We start from the raw sequence: 22,198 nt of genomic DNA on the forward strand, positions 1-22,198 counted from the left end.
ACTTAAAAATCTTTAAAGATTCATGAAAAGGACAAATGAAATACAATGTAAGGATTGAGAGCAATAAAAAATGTTCATGTAAAAAGTTTTTAATAATAAATGCATGTTTTTGCCACACTGACTAGATAAAAAAAATAATAATAATTTGATTTTATATAATAATTTTATATAATAATAATTATTGCAGATAGATTAGACCTTGGTTTTCAATATAATATAAAGATCCAAATCAAAATGTGCTTATGAAGCTCAAACTCACTTCATTCTTTTCTGAAACATCAACAACTGGCTTTAAAGAGAAATAAAATACCAAATGAAGTCCGAAATAAAAAGACAGGATTAATGCCATAGCTGAGTTCATGGTCACTCAGGATGCACATTCAAATCTCAAATGACACCTTACAATAATCTTTACTACCCAGGGGGTGAAACAGTGACTTCTTTACCACAATCCCCACATGAAGGAAGCAGTTTACTGAGTATGAATCTGAAACATTGCTATTAAAATGAGGAATTCTTTTTGGCTTCTATAATAAATGTAGGTTCAGACAAAAAGTATGGCCAAAATGGGATAAACCCTCTATTTTTGGGGGTTAACCTTTTATTTTAATTGCTTTGTTTTCTTCTTGATATGTGGAAAGTTCTTAGCCTTATCAAAGGGTTTGAATTAAACCCTACAACAGAGTTTTCTCTACCTGCTGTGTTTCCAAGTAGAACCCAAAGGGAAAGAACCATAAATCATAATCATCATCTCTTGAAAAAACCTTTAAGTTGACCATTTTATATACAAACTCTGAGGGTTCTTGGCAGGACTAAAATAAGAATTAAAATACTTTGTTGATCCTAAATATAAATTGTTGGAACAATTGAGGGTGTGGATAATTTCTAGCTTCCTAATCCTTAAAACCTGCAACATGGAACACTTTTTAATAAACATGTTGCTCTATTGTGCTACACAGGATCCCCTCTGTGTACAAAGACAACTGTTAAAGGTTCTAGTTCTTAAATCTTTGAAGAAATGCATAACAAAGCCGAGTAAGCTTTGAATAAAAAGCAAGAACTCTTGTGAGCGCCGTTCCACATCATCTCATGGTGCGTGAGGGCAAGCGAGACATGAGCTGTCAATCAAACTAAACAAAAGACGGCAAATGGAGGCATGGTATTGATGTGTAATGTTTCCGCATGATGTTTCCTGTGCTGTCGCAGCAGGCTAAGAGGGTTCTCCATGTGTCATTTTCCTCCCTGACATTCACAACAATGCAACGCACTCCATCAGAGCCTGTGGATAGATAATAACCGCAATCTGCTCTACAAACTGAAGGACAGGAGAAACATTTCCACACAGGATGCAGCCATACGCTAAAGAGCAGTTAAGGACAGAGCATGTGTATGTGTGTGTATGGGGAAGAAACCATACCTTCTCTTACAGAAAAATCACATGAACGTCACATGTTAATAATCACATGTGGCCCATCTGTTATATAGCTTTCTTTCTTATATTTTCAATGAATGCTTATGGCTTTATTTGATCAAATAATTGTATTTTTACTGGGGCTGTCGATCGATTAAAATATTTAATCGCGATTAATCGCATGATTAAAATCATTTTAAATCATATTTTATGTACAAACTATTGTTCCTAATGTAATGTAATGATTAGTTCATAATATAAAGTAAAAATAACACAAATTAACCCACACTTTACCATAGAAAAGAGTTGTGGCTGGGTGAGGAAGACGAGAGGGAGGACAGGAGGAGGAGGAGGAGGAGGGTTGGTGCTTGGAAGGAGAATCTCCTATGAGAACGCACGTGGTCACAATACTACAGTAAACAATATGTTCGCACGAATGATGCCTGTTCAAGGGATACACGCCAAATAGTGACGAATACGCAGGAAGCTGACCTGAGCTCCCACTGTTTTATGCAGCGAGAAAAAGAACCGTCGTTCGATTGACTGCGAGCCGTTCGCCTGTTGTTCGCGTGATGCTCGATGTTCACAATGTAAGTACAATTTTATTCAATGTTTGCTTTTCCTGCAAAGTATTATTAATTTAATTAATTTAATACTATTATTGTGATAGAAGAGTATCTGCAAGAATGAAAGGGAAAGTTTATAGGACTGTGGTGAGACCTGCGATGTTGTATGGTTTAGAGACAGTGGCATTGAGTAAAAGACAGGAGGTGGAGCTGGAGGTGGCAGAACTGAAGATGTTGAGGTTTTTGTTGGGAGTGACGAGGATGGACAAAATTAGAAATGTTAGTTTATTATATATATGAGAATATGAGGGACAGCACATGTAGGACGTTTTGGGGACAAGGTGAGGAGGCGAGATTGAGATGGTTTGGACATGTGCAGAGGAAGGACATGAGTTATATTGGTAGAAGAACGCTGAGGATGGAGCCACCAGGTAGGAGGAAAAAAGGAAAGCCAAGGAGGAGGTTCATGGATGTGGTGAGGGAAGACATGCAGGTAGTTGGTGTGAAAGAGGCAGATGTAGAGGACAGGGTGTTATGGAGACGGGTGATCCGCTGTGGCGACCCCTAATGGGAACAGCCGAAAGAAGAAGAATTTTATTTAATTTTTTTAAATAATTTTATAATTTGCTATGTTTCCACACGGGCGGTTTTAATTGCCGGATGTGTGCATCTATTTTTTTTTTTTTTTTTTTTTTTTTGGGGGGGGGGACACTTATTTCCCACTTATTTTTTCATATGTATACATTGAGGTTTCCTCCTTCACGTCACACTTGATGCATGTTGAGTTTTAAAGGATAACAAGCTGAAATGCACCTTCATTTCTACTGCCACATCAGATATAATCCATCAAATGGATATGGATATGATATTATTGTATATATTGTTTTAAGCAATGTATGTGTAGTATTCCTAAAGCAGACACACACACATATTGATGTAAACATTGTACATGCTGAGTTGAGTGTGCTCTGTGCCCTCAACTTTAAATCCATAAATACAGCTGTTCAGACAAAGATATAAATCTTTAGCAGTTAATAATATAGGTCAAAGCATGTCCTTCAGTGTATATCCACACAGCAAAGCAGAGAAGAGTCTCAATAAAGCTACTACAGAATAAACACAAACCTGCTGCAGCATTACAATGCATGAAAACCTCATTTCACATGCACAGTGAAATAAACACCACAACACGGCAGCCATGTCGCAATAAACTGCACACGCTCGCTTTAATAAAGCGCTGATACAATTTCTAGATCAACGCTACCTTAAACAACCCTGCTGCTAGCCATGTTTACTACAAGGTTTTTTTCATGCAGTGCTGTGTGTGTGTGTGTGTGTGTGTGTGTGTGTGTGTGTGTGTGTGTGTGTGTGTGTGTGTGTGTGTGTGACCTGGAAAGTCTCATGAAAATGTATTTGCCCCACTTGCTGATTCTTTCTATTTTTATTTTTGCAGGTTTGTCAACACTTGCTTACAGAGCTTCAAAAGATCAAAGAAGGTAAAAACAACTAAAATAAACAGGATCATGCTTATTTAGTTGTGGTGCTCCTAACATTCTCTTATATGACTTTTATTTAAGATTTGCTCTATCAAAATATGTCTAGCTAAGGATCATGTGATGCATAGCAGAGATTTCTTTCTGTGTGTCTATTCAACTATTCTTTTTTGGGGGTTCCCCAAACACAACAGTCTTCAAAGGAAATGAGTTCTACTTGGAACCCCCTGATTAATTTGTAGGGCTCCACATCCAGCCATTAAGACAAACCACAGGTTTATGCAACCAAAGGTTCCTCAAACGTTCTTCAAAAAGTATGTTTGTATAGTTGAGACTTCATATCTACTTCATCATGTGGAAACCCATCAATACCTTTACAAAAAAACGTCCACAAAGAACCATTAAGGTTTCCCACCGAAGAGATAAACACACCTATCAAATTGCAATGCAAACAAAAGCTCCTCCAGGGTTCATCAAAAGATAAGATTGGAAAACGATTCGAATTCTTTCTGACATAATGGTAAGGTTTTGCATTTAACCTTTCATATTTAGATTCAATCTTTATTTGTCAAATAAACCTTCTAAAATGTTGTCCTTCAGTTTTTCAGAAACCTAAAGCTATACATTGATACATCCATTTATACATTTATCTATACATCTATTTAACAGAAGTAATGTAGACGGACGGACAGACAGACAGACGGACAGACAGACAGATAGTCTTTAAAGGTAATTGATTCTGTGTTCCCCATTAGCCAGAAGAACTAGATGTAAACCTTCTGGTGTGATTGTGCAGGGCTGCACTTTTGTAATATGCAAATAAGCAGTAAAGAACAAACATCTCTTATTGTATTTCAGAGTTCAACCAAATCCAAAGTCAACCAGGTAGTTGCATGTTGCCTTTTTCCTAATGGCACAGGTCGATTACATAAATAAATAAATAAACATCATCGTGGTGCTCGCAGGACGATAATGAAGTGTAGCAGAAGATCATAATCATAATGAGCTTCACGTGTGAATAATCACGTGTGTGCTTTTTAGCAGCTGCACGAGTTTTCACGGTTTCACACTTTTCACATGGACGTATGTGGTTTAATTAAATAGCCATTGAATTGACATCATCAATAATAAATACAAGTCTTGTGTCAGGCTTTAACTCACTGCTCTCTTCTTCTCAACATCCACAGCCGCTTTTACAGAGGAATAAAACAGTGAGAACAGTGGAGATTAGAAGGAACAGGATTAATGCCAGGGTTGAGTTCATGGTCACACTGGATGGACACCAGGGCCGCATCCCAAATGGCTCCTTAAAATCATCTCCTCTAAACAGAGGATAGAACTGGTGACCAGTTGTGAAGCCTTTCTGTGATCCACCCTGATGCTGCTCGGTTCTGCTCTGGGTTCGGTTTTGTTTTGGACTCGGTTCTGCTCTGGGTTCGGTTTTTTTCTGGACTCGGTTGTGCTCTGGGGTCGGTTCTGTTCTGGACTCGGTTCTGTTCTGGGTTCGGTTCTGGACTCGGTTCTGTGCGCTGCAGGGAAGCTGAAACACTTACCGATAAAAGCGGTGAACCAGATGCCGAGCAGACGCGCAGCAGCCAGGAGGCGTCTCTCCGTCGCCATGTTCATCACTTTCCCAAACGTGTGCGCGGATAAACACAAAGCCACACCGGACAGAGGAGGAGAGAAAAGAGGAGGAGAGAAAAGAGGAGAGGAGGGAGAGCGACTTCCTCTCAATTCTCCTGGTACCTACGACAGGCGCTGGTCCCCGGGAGTCGCGCGTCCTCGCGCCATTTTACACATCCACCAGGAATTTCTCTTCTTTCCTTCCTCCTGTTATCTCTCTATCTATCTCTCTGTCTATCAATCTCTCTGTCTCTCTGTGTAGCTCTCCGTTAAATCACCAAGGCTCCGTTACCTCCGCACGCGCACACAGCACACAGCGTGACTGGCGGTGTAGCCCCCTCCTTCTCTCTCTCTCTCTCTCTCTCTCTCTCTCTCTCTCTCTCTCTCTCTCCCACCTCCTTCTCTCTCTCTCTCTCTCTCTCTCTCTCTCTCTCTCTCTCTCTCTCTCTCCTTCTCTCTCTCTATCTCTCCCCTTTCTTTCTCTCCTTCTCTCTCTCTATCTCTCCCCTTTCTCTCTCTCTCTCTCACTCTCTCTCTCTCTCCTTCTCTCTCTCTCCCCCTTCTTCTCTCTCTCTCTCTCTCTCTCTCTCTCTCTCTCTCTCTCTCTCTCTCGCTCAAAGGAACAAAAGACGCGGCCAAGTGCGAGAATCATCGACAAGACTGCCACCTTCCCCTGAAACAAATCATTCTGCTTTACGGCTGTTACATTGGAGACTGAGAAATAATAGTAGGAAGAAGAAAAGGAATAGCAATTGAAGAAATAGTCAAATATGAATCAATGAACGAATGAATGAGAAGGAAGGAATGAGTGAGTGGATGAATCAAAGGCTGGGTGAAAATGAATGAATAAATTAGTTCATTAATAGGTGAATGGATGAATGAGTGAGCGAGTGAATGAGTAAGTAAACAAATTGATGAATGAATGAATGAGTGCGTGAATAAATAAATGAGTGGATGGATAGGTGAGTAAAGAAATTAATGGGTAAGTAAATGATTGAGTGAATAGATGAATAAGCGAGTGAATGGTTAATGGGTGAGTGAATGACAGATTAATAAATTAGTTAATTAATAGGTGAATGGATGAGTGAGTGAGTGAGTGAGTGAATGAATGAATGAGTGGATTAATAGGTGAGTAAATTAATGAATAAATGAATGAATGAATGAGTGGATGGATAGGTGAGTAAATGTGTGAATGAATGAGTGGATGGATAGGTGAGTAAATGAATGAATGAATGAGTGGATGGATAGGTGAGTAAATGTGTGAATGAATAAGTAGATGGATAGGTGAGTAAATGTGTGAATGAATAAGTGGATGGATAGGTGAGTAAATGAATGAATAAATGAGTGGATGGATAGGTGAGTAAATGAATGAATGAATGAATGAGTGGATTGATAGGTGAGTAAATGAATGAATGAATGAGTGGATGGATAGGTAAGTAAATGTATGACTAAATGAGTGGATGGATAGGTGAGTAAATGAATGAATGAATGAGTGGATGGATAGGTGAGTAAATGTATAAATTAATGAGTGGATGGATAGGTGAGTAAATGAATCAATGAATGAGTGGATGGATAGGTGAGTAAATGTATGAATGAATGAGTGGATTGATAGGTGAGTAAATGAATGAATGAATGAGTGGATGGATAGGTGAGTAAATGAATGAATGAATGAGTGGATGGATAGGTGAGTAAATGAATGAATGAATGAGTGGATGGATAGGTGAGTAAATGAATGAATGAATGAGTGGATGGATAGGTGAGTAAATGTATGAATGAATGAGTGGATGGATAGGTGAGTCAATGAATGAATGAATGAGTGGATGGATAGGTGAGTAAATGAATGAATGAATGAGTGGATGGATAGGTGAGTAAATGAATGAATAAATGAGTGGATGGATAGGTGAGTAAATGAATGAATAAATGAGTGGATGGATAGGTGAGTAAATGAATGAATGAATGAATGAGTGGATGGATAGGCGAGTAAATGAATGAATGAATGAATGAATGAATGAATGAGTGGATGGATAGGTGAGTAAATGAATGAATGAATGAATGAGTGGATGGATAGGTAAGTAAATGTATGACTAAATGAGTGGATGGATAGGTGAGTAAATGAATGAATGAATGAGTGGATGGATAGGTGAGTAAATGAATGAATAGGTAAGTGAATGATTGAGTGAATAAATAAATGAGCGAGTGAATGATGAATGGGTGAGTGAATGAATGAATGAACAGATAAATACTGTAGATGAAGTGATGCACAAACATTTGTTTGGGTTTGTAATATGCAGGTGTTTTTCATTCAGATGGTTCAACATAGAAAATTAGATTTGTATTTGTATTTTTTATTTTTTTTACATAATACGATTACACACATTCTCCAACAGGAAACGAACAAGTGCAGATCATAAGATTTTGTTTGTTTGTTGGTTTTTAATCTGGTTTGGAATCCAATGTGAACCCATTGTTGGGTTCTACATAAAACCTTTTGCCATAAAAAGACAACCAAAGAACAGTCAGGGGACAACAGGCTTCTGTTTTCTATCGAAGCGCAGAGTATGGATGAGAGGCAATTGCAGGCTATCCATCCATCCTTCCATCCATTAAACCATCCATCCCTTCATCTATCCATCAATCAGTCCTTCCTTCATCTAATTAATTATTGGCCACTTTGTTGCTACTGCTCTAACAAATCATACAAATAGAAAGCTACACATAATTACAGCTACAACTAATTATCTGCAGTACACCGTGTACGATTATTTTGTCAGTCATTATTTTATAATGTGCACAACCCCCCCCCTAAAAAAACAGGTAGTACCACTAAAATGTCCAGTATTTTTACATAACAAAATTGTATTTATTTTTAATAAATAAACAGAATAAATAATGCAGAATAAATATCAGATTGAAATTTTCTGTGCCACGTGCAACTCTTCAGGTAAATCAGTGGAAAAAGAGCGACCTCTACCGGAAGTATTTCCTGTTACTATAGAAACAGCAGCTCAGGGATTAGCATACAGCGTCAACTATAAAAATGCGTCAATTCAACAGCTACAATCAGATGCAGAAATATTGGCACCCTCCTTTTAAATAAGCTTACATACATAACATACATTTGTGCTGGCTTGTTTACATGTCCAGCACAAATGAACACAATTTTAACATTTAAAAACATTAAAAAAATAATTTTTCAATTAAACAAAAGGCAAAAAAATTCGAAAATTGTTTAGAAACAGTTTAGCATTGTTATGTTTAAGATTTAAAATATAGCAAAATAAAACTCTATTCCTTAAAAAACACAACAGCAATGGAAAAAAACCTGCAAGGAGAAAATTGGTCTAAATATTTCCTTTTCATTTCCTCTGTGATGTGCTGAGGTAAATGAAAGGCAGTGTGACATCTGAATGGTTGATAATTTAGATGAATATGTGAATTGTACTGCTGTGACACTCTTTGTGGGTGTAATTACCCACTGATTCTCTCTGCAAACCATGTCATTCTCTCTGCTGCCTAATGCCTCTAACACACTTTATGGCGAACTGATTAGACACAAGAAATAGAAGAGTAGAGTCCTAAAAGTAAATCAGAAGGGTACAATGATTGCATGAATATTCTTTATGTAAAAAAGTCTAGCAATTTTTTTTAGGATAAGAGTCAGGTGTTTGGTTAACCAATTATACCAAGAAGGTGATAATGTTCATTAATTTTATATGTAAGTTGAAACACATTAATTGAAAAAAATAAACAGCTGTGTAGGAGGCTTAGACCTGGGTGAGGAACAGACAAACTCTGCTAAGGAGAGTTTATGGACATACCCCATGGCAACACTGAGCTCAGCAACAAGATACAAGGTAGTTATACTGCATCAGCAAGGTCTCTTCCAGGCAAAAACTTTAAAGCATACTGGGGTTTTAAAATGTGCTGTTTAAGCTGTTTTGAAAAAGCACAAATACAGACAAAATTTTGAGGACCATAGATGCAGTGGTCAGCCAAGGACATGTAATGTAGTGGATAAAAGACCCATCATGCTTACTTTTCATCAACATCAGATGAGTACATCATTGCCATACACAAAGAACTGGCAGAAATCAGCAGGATCCAGGTACATCCATTTACTGTCTGGAGAAGTCAGCATTTCTGCAAATTTACAGATTTGGTCAGGATAATTGGTTTCCTTAATGCTGAGACATACATTCAGATATCCATCATGCAGTAGGATCAATGAGGTGTCTGATTGGCCCCAAATGTATTCAGCATTTATTCAAAATGTAACAATCAGCCAACCTCATTGAGAAGTATCTCCAGCGTTCCTAAGAGTACTGAAAGTGATAGTTTTGGCCCCTACAGAGTCCTGATATCAACATCATTGAGTCTGTCTGGGATTATAGAACGATAAAGAAGGATTTGATGCAGCCTACATCCACAGCAGATCAGTGGTTAGTGCTCTAAAATGTTCTCTAAGTTGTTTAAAACAACCTACCTTTTTGAGGTCCTTTAAAAATTGTGCAAGAAGAATACCTAAAATAATTTTTTGTTATAAAAATAAATTAAAAACATTTTTATTTTTGGAAGCATTTTTAAGTTACAGCATTCTTTCACACCTGTACTCACTTGAACATGGAAATCTAAGCATGTTTTGTTCAATCATTTTTTAAAATATACAATGCACTATACAAATAGTAGATTATTTGTCTGTATACAACAACAATTTATCACTAATGGGGTGCCAATAATTCTGTTGTGAAAAAAAACAGTTTCTGCTTGTCAAGTTCTTTGTTCACTAAGAGAGTAAATTTTAGTTTTAGAAGGAAACACAAGGTGGTTTTGTTGGGCTGAATCACCTACATGACTTTATGTGGATGTTTATGTTCATTTTGTATATTCACACATTGTACTGACAAATAAAACAAAATGGCAACTGGAGGAGAAAAAATAAGAAATATCGAATTAATGTTTATCAAACCTCAGCCTGAAGCACTTTCTTCACATTTCATTTTAGCAGACACGGGAACAACGTTCAGCATTTCTTAGAAAACGTTTTGCTCAAGTACTGCTGGGTCCTATAAGTCTGAATCCACCACTAACAGTTACTAAATTACTAAAAACACAAAATACAAAAAAAGATCAAGTCTCATTCTACTCCCTAATTTAAAACAGGAATTGATTTTAAAATATGTTAATGAATATAAGCATAATTTAGTTAAATTGAAATCTAGTTACAATTAGCTTTTGTGTACAGGCATATTTGTTAAAAGCTCATGACATTATGATAAAGAAAAACCATCCTATTAATGGTAAAATTTCTAAGAGCTCCTTTGCATGGCAGCTAAATAAAGGACACTGCACAGTGTTATGATTCAGCTGACACAAATCCCTATACCATGAAGGCAAATGATAAATGTATAACATTTAAAAATAGTTTTAAATTCTCATAAAAAAATTAATTAAAAACAGATTTTTAATTTCAAAAACAGTTCTCAGAAATGCATTCAACAGTTTAAGCTGCAGAAGGAACAGAAACTACTTTATAGGTGAAGACAGTGATGAAAAAGCACTTAGAAACATATATACACTGGAACCTCGATACACCTCGATAGTTCGCTACTTTTCGTTTGGAACCGGACTAAGTGTAACTCGCAAAAAATCTGATGGTTTCGAGAAGCCACGTGGCTCAAAAGTAACATTTCAAAACAGAGTTTGTACTAATAATTTACATAAAAATGTTTGAACAACTATTTTATTATTAATTTAAAGTAGCAAATAAAACATTTATAACAAGTAATTCACAAGTTTTGTTGAGTTTACAGTACATGTACAATTCCCCTTGAAAAAGGAACAATCAAATGGAGAGTCAAAACCTGGCGATTTTTTGTTACTTAGGGTCATAAAACGTAACCCCCCGAGTATCGAGGTTGCACTTTATTAGCAAGTGTTGTACTGTAACTAAGGTAGTGTCAGGCACAAGGAGAAAAACACACTAAAGCTCAGGGTTTGTTCCTGAACCAGGTCAGTGTAATACGGTTCAGGAAGATACAAAGTGATGACATTTACATTTTCAGCATTTGGCAGTCGCCCTTATCCACAGCCCTTATTACAACTAAACAGTTAAGGGGTTTAGGGCCTTGCTCAAGGGCCCAGCAGTGGCAACTTGTTGGTGCTGGGATTTAAACTTATGACCTTTCAACCCAAAACCACTGAGCTAGGAAATGAAATGAACTAGGCTGCATGTTTTTTTGGTTTTGTTTATTTTTAGGTTTTCTGGCAAATTGTTTCTCAGATTTTATTTTAAAACATAGCACCTGAGAAAAGACTTTAAGGACAATAAACAGTGTGGCTTTATATTTTCATTTGTACTGTAGCATTTAGAGAATGCCTTTATATACACTGAGCAGTTGAGGGTTAGGGGCCTTGCTCAAGGGCCCAGCAGTTGCCTTTTTGGTGCTGCTGGGATTTGAACTCATAGTGTTTTAAACATAGTCTAATGTTATTTTAGAGTAGCAAGCAAGAAAGCAATCATTTTAGCATTCATGTGCAAAACTTAGCTGAGGTTTTAGTGACAGTGAAGCATTTGAATAAAGATATCATCATTTCTATGCATGTTAATTAAAATGTTGTAAATTGTCAAATCTTAACAACTGGTTTCAGTTTACAGCATTCAAATGAATCTGCAAAGAAATGAGGATATCTTCATTCCCTAGATTGATCCTTTTATGCATGCATAGAATGTGTCGTTGTTTATAATTTGAGCAATAAAAAAAATCGCTTATCAAATGTCGAATGTGAAATAGCAAAGAAAATATACAAATGTAATCAGTGTAGCAGAGAAAGTAGCTAGATGCTATTTCTTAATTTGTGTTAAACTATTTAATGTTAAAAGACACATACTACATACACCAATCGACCATAACATTAAAACTACCTGTATAATATTGTAACGGTTCCGCAAAACGGTTCTTTCTCATGGCATGGATTTCACAAAATCTCTGAAGGTGTGCTTGGGGTATGAGGCAAGTTGTGAGGTAAGGCTTCAATGGATTGGACATGTTTGTCCAGCACATTACACAGATCTATTTATCTATCTATTCATCCATCTATTCATTTATCTATTTGTTAATATCTGGAACACAAGACTTGCTGTTTTGCAGATATTTTAACCCATAATCGGGATCAAAATTTGGTCATGGTGAAAGTCGCCCAGATTCTTACACTTGCTAATTTATACAGTTTTCAACACATCCACTTAAAAACTGGCTGTTCCCTTGAAGCTTTATTCTGTACATCTCCACGCCTTGACAGATGTCACTCTAACAAGACAATCAATTTAATTCACTTCACCTGTTCACACTTCACCTTCACCAGGCGTGATAGGTCATTTGGTGATGAAATGTTTTCCTCATGCGATCTGAAATTCGGTGAAATTTATTTTACATAAAATAATTGTCATTTTACATCATCACTACTTTAGTACAATTTCAAAAGATTTTTACTTTACTTTAGCATTATTTGAATGAAATACTCTTACTTAATTAAACAATGAAAAAATTGGCTTTTTTATTTTTTATTTGACCTTCCAACAATTTTAAATTGCGTTATATTTATTTATTAATTAAAAAAAATTGTCAGACTGCTTTGCCATTCAATTGTGCTTTTGATTTTTTTTAGCCTTTAAAAAATGCACAGTCTTAACAATTTTATTTGCTTATTTTGTTCTATTGTTAATGCCACTTCAGCATTCTTCCAACAGTATTATCCAATATAGATATCTAGGTAGCAAATTCAAAGTTTTAGCAGAACATTTAATAAATAATTATTAAAAACATAATTTTTTTTTTTTTTTTATCCTTTTACTCCAATAACTTTTTGACTTTAACTGAATCTGATTCTATTGTATTAAGTACAATATTGACACAGTAACCATGCATTTTTTTTTAAGTGCAGTTTTATCTGAATTTCTCCAATCCCTATTTAATAAGTTTTCCATTGTAATGAGACCAAACGATCAGCATATATTTATTGAAAGATCTGCATGTCTGAGAATTCACCTTATAAAACAGCCATGATTTACTAATGCTTAATAAACACTACATTTAGCAATGTAGAGATTTTGATTACATTAATTAAGAGGTAGCAACTAACATATGTAAAAAACATGAAAAGAGAATGCAGTTGAGTGCAAATTGTATATATATCTTTTTAAGTTAATTAACTATTCTAAAGTTTATTTCAAAATTAATTTTATCCCAATGTTATTATCATTTCATAAATAATAATTGTTTTTATTATTATTATAATTATTATTAGTAGTAGTAGTAGAAAGAAAGAAAGAAAGAAAGAAAGAAAGAAAGAAAGAAAGAAAGAAAGAAAGAAAGAAAGAAAGAAAGAAAGAAAGAAAGAAAGAAAGAAAGAAAGAAAGAAAGAAAGAAAGATTTTTATAACAGAACATCTGAAACATCAGGCAAATTTGGTATTATAGCATTCAAAAACTCATCAATAAAAATGTATTTTGGGTAGCAGCGCAAAAAAAGAACCAAAAAATAGTTTAGTAGCTATATAACTCCAAATGATGACAAAACATCATGTCCTTTTGTTTAAAGAATGTACAATTTTTGCACTTAACTGTATGCCATTAGTTAATAAACGTGCACCTAAAAAACGCAAACCAGTACTGAAAATATGCTGCTATTTCCTGATAAAATAAATTAATTAAATGTAAAAGACAGAACAGGTTGGTTTCTAAAATGTATTTTAAGGTGCTGTATGTTTTTTTAGGTTTAAAACACATTTTAAGACTAAGCTTCTGTTTGCATCTAATACACTGTAAAAAAATAAACTAAAAATTATTACATTCAAACCTTCAGATGAAATGGTTGAATAAAGTGATTAGCAAACGTACAGTTTGTCATTTATGACATGAAATCAGCCTAGTATTGGTTTAAACATTTAATTAAAAATGCTTTTTTTTCACCTTAATCTTTGAGGAATACATAGAGAATAATTACACACGGTTTACTGTATCCAGAGAAAGAAATAATAATAATAAAAAATAACATGTTTAAATGATCCTAGGGCGATTTTTTAATTTTGAAGTCTATAAGACAAACCTGAGTGATGGAAAAAATACAAACACTGCACTGAGCACCTTTTCTAAGATTGTAGCACCAAACTAATCATTCTGAGAAGGTCTTTGAGATTTTGACAGCACTTTAACATATTTGATAAATGTATGTCTTTCGAGTGAACTCTGAGGTGATGAACTAGACATATAGCCAACAAACATTACTGTATATGTCAGGGATCATCCTGTTTAACACTATACACAATTATTAATAGAACAATACATCACAGACACACACAGATTTGCTTTTTGACAATAATAAAAAATTATAATAATTGAATACAAAAGTTTGCACACCCTTCTTCAGTAAGAAAATATTGATTTTGACCATTTATTTGAGCAATTTTATTGTTAGTCAGTTTCAATATTGTATTGTATTGTTAAAAAAAATCTATATTTTCAATATTTTAATATTTACATGGACCTTTTAATAGGTTTACTGTTTTATTTTATTTACATTATTTGATAATGCTTATAATTAATTTGAAAAATGTATCTATTATTGCCTGTAATAATGTTACAATAAACAAAAAATAACAAAATATCAGTAACCCTATATCTGGACACTATTGCTCATACCAAGATTCTACTGGTGTTATTCTTCTGGCAGTTCCTTGAATTATGAAAGAGGATATACTCTTCTGTATACTGAAGCATTACATAACACATTAGTTTAGTTAAACGAACTAGTGAGTGTTACTGGAGACACCTTCCATAAATGTTAAGAATGTATTTTCTCTTAATATTGAAGTGTATCTTTATCCAGGAGGCTCCACATAACACTACAGGCCATGAAGAAGGCCATGTTATAGGATACTTGTCAACACATTTAATCCTTTTTTTTAGATTACATTGGACACCCACTGTATGAGTTCTTATGAATGAGCCGTTACTATAGTAATGATAACGTATTAGACCGAGTACATTCAATTCAGAATTGAGAAATCAAGGGCACTTAATATTTCAAAATGTCTTCTTTTCAAACAGTTAATATAGTCGCTAAACAAACCATAGTGGTAACACAGTAATGTGTTTCACAGCAAATGACAAAATAAAAAGCTGGGATTCAGCGGGTGAAAAATGTTTATCAAACTAAACATTTTAAATATATTAATAATAATGTTGGCAATAATATTGAATCTTCAGTGAATGATCTGTAATAGTGTTGTTTTGTTTGAGCCCAAACCTAGGGGTGTGCAAACTTTTGAACTCAACAGTACCCAATAAGAGCAAAAATATCAAAACCTGGCTCTGGACCCTGTGAAAGTAGTTTTAGGATAATCCTCTTGGCACCTTGACGTAATATTGGGATATTAGCTGATGTACATGTATATACATATAAAATCACTTCATTTCAGCTAATATTAATGTAAGTACAGTAAGATATGTAGTATTTCAAAATGAGAGATAAAAAGAAACAGCAGAACTAGTATTAGATCAACATAGAAAGTCATATTCCTCTGATGTATGACAAAAGCACTGGTATTTCTGAAAAGTATTCCTAGTAAAATAATGAACATGTGAGAAATGTGAGGATTTTCCTTTACCAATAGAAAAAAACACAAGATGCTTAAATAATAGTTTAAAATGCATATCAAGAAAAAGATACAGTTTCTGCTCTTAGCAGCAATACAAAAAAAAAGAGAGAAAAAAAGAGATGTTTGGTTCTGAGGAAAAAAAAAGAACACGCATCAACATCAGTGAAGAAGAACAAGACAAGAGAAGTCATTTATGGCTGAAAGAACACAGAAACAGAGTATAACAGACAAGTTTGCTTTCTCCTTTTATCTTTTCGGATTCCCTGCACAGCGTGTGTGTTCAGAGCTCCCTGAGAAAAGATGAGTGAGGTGAGGAATGGACGCGTCTCATGTCAGTCGGAAAGTCCTCTGTACGCTAATCTTTTATGGATTGATACAAGCTGTTATACCGAACAAAGTCTATAACAGAAAGTCGTGTTAAAGCGTAAAGTGAATAACCATTGTAATGAGTCACAGAAAATGACAGAAGATGAACAAGGCAGAGGCTTCTGCAAGTGCTAAAAGTTGCAAATCACATCTTTATAAACTCATGTACACAAAATTGGCCTCGAAGTTATAAATTCTTCCTGAAAATTAAATCACAAAAAAAAAAAAAAAAAAAAAAAATCTCATCCATTTGCAAGAAATGAGGTAGTGGCTGGGAGTAGGAGATGTATGAAGCACCCTCAAACATGCTGTAGGTCTCCCATTAAGCAAATCAGATAAAAAAAAATCAGACTACATGTAAAGTAGACATGTCCTTCATCTTTTCTCAGCAGTTCCTCGTCTTTTTTTTATCGTTTTTTTTACAGAAAACTCCTGAGAAACTCCTGCCGAGGAATGTATTTTATCAGACTGACTGTTTGCACCCGAGTGAAAACAGGATCAGCAAAACAGAACCGATAACTTCATCCATAACAAAAAAAAAGTAATCACAAACCCTTCATTTATACTCTTTTTTTTTTGTCTCAGTCTAGTGTAGAAGAAAGGGCTTGTTTTAATTACACAATACTAGGCTACTGAGCTTACACAGCAAACTAGCTAAAAGCTAAGCTAGCTGAAATTTTTCAGCTAAGATCAGGTTAAGTTGTGTATTGTGAAATCAAACCCAGAAATTAAATACTTACAAAGTTTACTAGCAAGCTAGCTAACATTAGGCAAAGCATTTTAGCTGGCAAGCTATCAAATATTAAGCTAATTATTATTACTTTTCTGACTGATAACTATAAGCTAAGTTTGATAGCTCTATCAATGGATGTTTTAATTCTGCTTTGCTAAAAAAAAAAAAAAATAGATGAAGGGTTTTAGATTTTGCCACACATTCTTGCTAACAAGCAAGCTAAACTAACAAGCAACTTTTTATATTGCAAATGCCAACCGGGTGGAAAACACTCCCATTTTCACCTGGGTGCAAATAGAAACTGCCCTATTGTAACTGTTTGTGTGTGTATATGTGTGTGTGTATATATGTGTGTGTGTGTGTGTGTGTGTGTGTGTGTGTGTGTGTGTGTGTAATTTGATTAAGCTAAAATCAGGGAAAATGTAGCCTCTGGTTCACTATATGTGTGTGTGTGTGTGTGTGTGTGTGTGTGTGTGTGTGTTAACCCTGAGAAATCTGTAGTGCGTGGCAGGGTTGTGGACTCTCTTGCTGCATGTACAACTGCTCTGTAGGTACTAATCTCTAATTGGTCTATTCAGTTATTCAAACTATGGTCTAGTCCACACTAACGTAATTGTAAATAAAAAAAACATATAAGTGTATAGGTTTGGCACAGTTTTTTCCTGTCTACAACAAAACAATAATAAAAAAATAATAGAAACAGTATCCTTGGACCCGGACCCACAAAAATTTTTGCAATATCCGCCGATTTGTTTCAAAATAATAAATAAAAATGCTATCTTGCATGCCACAGTTTCTCAAATTAAAAGCAAGCAGGATCATTAGAACTTCTGCCGTGTTGAAATTGTTTAGATAATTTATTTACTTGGTATTCATTTTTATATTTCTTCACTTGCATAATGATGCATCCTCAATGGTGAAAATCAAAACACGTTTTCATACATATTTCTGTTAGCGTGGACTAGACCCGTGCTCTGCTCTAAACCTCACACACTGCTAGCTGATTCCATCTTCAGAATAAGAAAAGTCCAAATTTACAATATTTATATTGACCATTTATATTACATGTGCATGTATCCATGTATACTAAACGAATACATACAATACATGCACACAGTCAAAAAAAGGGGGACGAAAAGCATACCCATGTTTTCTAAAGCTAAAAAAATATTCTGTATGTACACACTTATAAAACAATAGGTTGCAGTTGTGGAATATTGGCATCACAGCTCATTTCCTCCTTCTCCTTTTAATGCTTAGGAGCACAGGTAGCTGTGCGAACCTGAGGTAGAGTTGACGAGGCCGGACCTGGCGAAAACTGGAGGAGAAGTGGGCAGTCCTATATGAGATCGAGCCTTCCTTGAAGGACAGAGTCTGTGATCTCTGTTCTCTAGAATGGGCTGGAGGTGCTCAGGGGTTACCCCCTCTTCAGTAGCGCCTCTCAGAGTCAGCTGGGCCAGGCCGTTTTCAAGCGGCCCGTTGTGATTAGCCAGTACATCCTGAAAGTCTTTGGGGGTGCATGAAGAGGCAGGATGGATTTCAGTGTCAGGTTTGATTGAGGATAATGATGGTGACAACGCATCCTCTGTGTAAGGGATGTGTGAACCCGGAGACCCCAGAGAGAGATTAGTGTCACTCTGTAGCTCCTGCACCTCCTCCACTGGATCCGAGTGCTCTGAGTGTACGATCACTTCAGCCTCCACCTGGTTTGAGCCGAGAGAATGCAGATGCTCCTCATGACCGGTCTGAAACACACAGACACATCTTTAGTCAAATCAAGTGACAAGAGGCTTTTATTGTCATTTTAACGATAAAGACAAATTACAATATGAGACAGTGTAGGACAAATACATAAAACACAAAATAGCGCCACCAGAAAACCTACTGTATATTATACAGTATAGTGTGCAACAGCAATAGCAGCAGTTAAATGAATATGCAGAAAAATGAATGTAAACAGTTATGTAATAATAAAATAATATAATATGGGTGGTACTGAAGACATGGATGTTTGAAATGAGTATGAGTGTGTATGAGTTCAGATTTGCCGCAGCTCAGTACACACAGTTGAGTGTGTGTGTGCGTGTGAGTTTCAGTTCAGTTCTGTGTTGAGAAACCTGATGGCTTGAGGGACAAAACTGTTCCACAGTCTGGATGTGAGGGCTTGAATGCTTCGGAACTGCTTCCCTGATGGTAGGAGAGTATAAAGTGTGTGTGAGGGATGTATGGGGTCGTCCACAATGCTGTTGGCTTTGCGGATGCAGCGTGAGGTGTAAATTAGCATGAATCATTATTGTTCCTTTTTGCTCATTCTCAACAGACCACTAATAAATGTGCAAACTTCAAGTCAAACGAGATACAAATATGGAATTATTCTAAACTCTCCCCTGAAGCCCACAGTCTCTTTTCTCATCTCACTTTCTTTCATTGTCTATGAAGAATATTTTGAAGTAATTCATGTAAAATAAAATCAATGTATGTTTGACCTCAATAGGGACTCAATATGTTGTGGACACTACTGTTTATTAATTTGGGAAAATAATTTCGACTTATCTGAACAAATTACCAAAACATTTCAGGTAACAAAAACAGTCTTTTTTTTTCAGACAAAAGAGAAATAAATAAATAGGCCTACAAAGTGTGAGATATAACAGCTATAACACTATTAATAATTGAATCACTATTTGTTTTCCTGCATCGATCAAACTGCAAAATGAAACCTGTCAGTGTAGAATTTATTCCATGTCTACAGCATGTTGTGATAATTTTTTGTCTAGATTCAGGTTCTACCTGTATGGACCAGTGATGTCCCCTATCCCTCTCTCCTGTCCACTCCCCTCCAATTTTCTCCCTAATTTAGTATTGGCCGATTCCCATCCTCCAGCCAGCTCTCCCTATCACGTCAGGCTGAAAGTTAACGTTTGCTTCCTCTGAGACACGCAAAGCCAGACAAGTCCTGTACATCTTTTCAGACACCATACACGCTGCATCACAGCAGAATAACACACTCAGAAGAAAGCTCTATTCACTCTCTTCTAAATACACATGCCCACAGACACGGCATACAGAAAAGTGTTGCTGTGATTCCTTCAGCTTTCCTCAAACTGACATCTTCCTTCCAGCAACAATATCGTTTCTCCCGCTTCTTTGGGGTTTCTTTCACCAAATCACAGTACAACACATACAACACACCAGTCAAAGAAAACAGCGTTCCCCACCCCTCATTCTAGTGCCCTTTATTTATTATACTGTGTGTTAGCAAAGTTTGTCTAGGTGTAATTATAAAGACTAATACATACTGCTGCCTAGAACCAGACACGTCCAAGACGCATATCCGTCATGTTAATAGTCCCGTTATGAAAATTAAATGCAGTTGAGTCACATTTTGAGAAAAGATTATCTCCTCACAGTTTAATTCCCCACTTTCCAGTTGAGCATGTAGGCGGTCTAATGACGACTCGAAAGCAGGATGAAGACGTAAATGTCAGCTGGAGAATAAATCAGGACCAATATGAGGTGTAATGAAAAGCTAAATCAAGGCTTAATTTAATTTCTCTCCTTCCTGCTGGGTGCATCCTGGTCCTGTTTTGTCAGAGAGGAAGAAACAATGTGTGGTGTGTTTGTGTGTAATTGGTAGGTTAAGATCTACAGCACTTCATTTAAACCCCATCCACCTGTCACACCCTGCTTATTTATATCTAATTGTCACTGGACATTTAATGTTAATTATATTCTCTCCTCGCTCACACAAAGCATGTTCTACCAACCCCTTCCTTTATGCTTTCCCTTTCACACACACATACACACGAACACACAATATCTCACCATAAGATTACATATACCACATGTTGTCAGTGCATGTCCTTATATTTCATCGCCCCGGGTAGACATGCTGTAAAATTGCTCACTCTCTATTTCACCTTTTTTTCCTTAGCATCCCGAGGTCCATTAATGAGGCATGGTGACTTTTCCTTTATTGTTTCTCTATAGGTGCTGATCCGACTGGCCCACTCCCGGCTCACTGAACCATTCCAGCTCGGCTAGGTAACAAAAAAAAACATTTCAGTAATATGTTACAAAAAAGAGCTTACATACTGTATAAATATTTGATTTTAAAATGCTTTATATTTAATACGTTGATGTGAGTTTTTTTAAAACAGTTGTTGGTTGGAAACCTGACATCATCATTACATATAAAGCAGTTTAAAATATTGGTTATAAATACAGCAATGGACCGAATTAAAAACTTTTCAAAGCATGTTTGCAAAGAAATCACAAGTCAAGACTTACAATCAATAGCCTATCATATAAATCTCACATATTATATTCGTATCTAGTTTACAATATACTGTGTATCATATCTGGTGATTATCTTTCAGTTCCTCAAAACACATTGCATTCCTTCAGTGCAGCACTTATTTTTTGGTTTTGGTTAACTTAAACATTTCAGGAAAAAAAAAGCAGCAATCCATAACACACAGCAAGATGGATTCACTTCCTGCAGTTGAGTTGATTCAGAAGTGCATCGGTTTCTCACTTGAGTTCACTTGATTGCAGAGTAAGATTGTCTCATTAAGACGCTCTGATGTGTGTAATTATAACTGCCTGTTCTGACCTGCTTACAGGTGAAGATCACACCAAGGTTCTATTTATACATACCTTACCGTATTTAAAAGAAACTCTGTAATCAGGTTTAATTTCCAATGATTTGCTTCTTCTCATATCTTTTTCTTATGGCTATTAGGATATAAATATTTTAAATAGAACCTTGAACTCAAACACAGACCTTACCTTCAGGTCTGTTGGTGCATCATACGCTCCAGTTACACTACCTATGAGGCTTTGCTGCTCATTTGGTTCAGTTAGGGGCAGAACCGGGTCCTGGACTCCTGGGGGCATTAGGGTCTCCAGTTCATGGCAATCTGAGCAGTTTGGTACAACAGTGGGTAGAGGATGGGTGCTCCTGTGGTATTGTGGATTCAATAAACTAGGTTCCAACCCTCCAGGGGCATCACTACGAGATAAAAAAAGAAGACATTGTGATTATTTGCAGATTTAATTTACAAAAAAGTCATCAGAGGGGCAACAAGACGAATACCATCTGCTTTTTTTTTTATATCGACAGTTATTTCTTTTAATTTAAAAGCAGGAACACAAACAGAAGCAAAGTTAAAGACAAGTATATTAAACAAACAAATATTTCTAATTAGCATTGTAGTTATATCCTGAGAGGTGGAATGTCATCCAAAGCCATCACACTTAACAAGGTCCCTTCCCGCTCAGCAGTTGAATGGTCGTAATCAACCCCCAACCAAGAGTCTAATATGTGCTCATGGTAACAAAGCTACCC

The 22,198-nt window shown here is 36.0% G+C and overlaps 2 protein-coding genes and 1 long non-coding RNA gene across 9 annotated transcripts in view; 1 reads left to right on the forward strand and 2 right to left on the reverse strand.

The window, feature by feature from the left end:
• The window catches only part of igdcc3 (immunoglobulin superfamily, DCC subclass, member 3), a 71,525-nt gene extending 66,089 nt beyond the window's left edge, over window positions 1–5,436 (reverse strand). The window contains 1 exon segment of the mRNA XM_046839962.1: window positions 5,024–5,436. Within this exon segment, the coding sequence (XP_046695918.1) occupies window positions 5,024–5,096 (73 nt within the window). The 5' untranslated portion in view covers window positions 5,097–5,436.
• Window positions 1,805–5,032, forward strand: LOC124379575. The gene is made up of 3 exons (XR_006924457.1): window positions 1,805–2,001; window positions 3,431–3,473; window positions 4,658–5,032. It is a non-coding gene; the product is annotated as an uncharacterized LOC124379575 (long non-coding RNA).
• Window positions 5,437–15,739: 10,303 nt separating the features above from the next.
• Window positions 15,740–22,198, reverse strand: part of igdcc4 (immunoglobulin superfamily, DCC subclass, member 4) — a 57,766-nt gene continuing 51,307 nt past the window's right edge. For all 7 annotated transcript variants that reach the window (XM_046840933.1, XM_046840930.1, XM_046840931.1 and 4 more), the window contains 3 exons: window positions 21,640–21,862; window positions 20,769–20,888; window positions 15,740–18,593 (listed from right to left, as the gene is read on the reverse strand). In XM_046840933.1, coding sequence (XP_046696889.1) covers window positions 18,105–18,593; window positions 20,769–20,888; window positions 21,640–21,862 — 832 coding nt within the window. In that variant the 3' untranslated portion in view covers window positions 15,740–18,104. The remainder of the gene's footprint in view (window positions 18,594–20,768; window positions 20,889–21,639; window positions 21,863–22,198) is intronic.

The sequence above is a fragment of the Silurus meridionalis genome, chromosome 26 (genome assembly GCF_014805685.1).
Source record: "Silurus meridionalis isolate SWU-2019-XX chromosome 26, ASM1480568v1, whole genome shotgun sequence".
Classification (NCBI taxonomy): Eukaryota; Metazoa; Chordata; class Actinopteri; order Siluriformes; family Siluridae; genus Silurus; species Silurus meridionalis.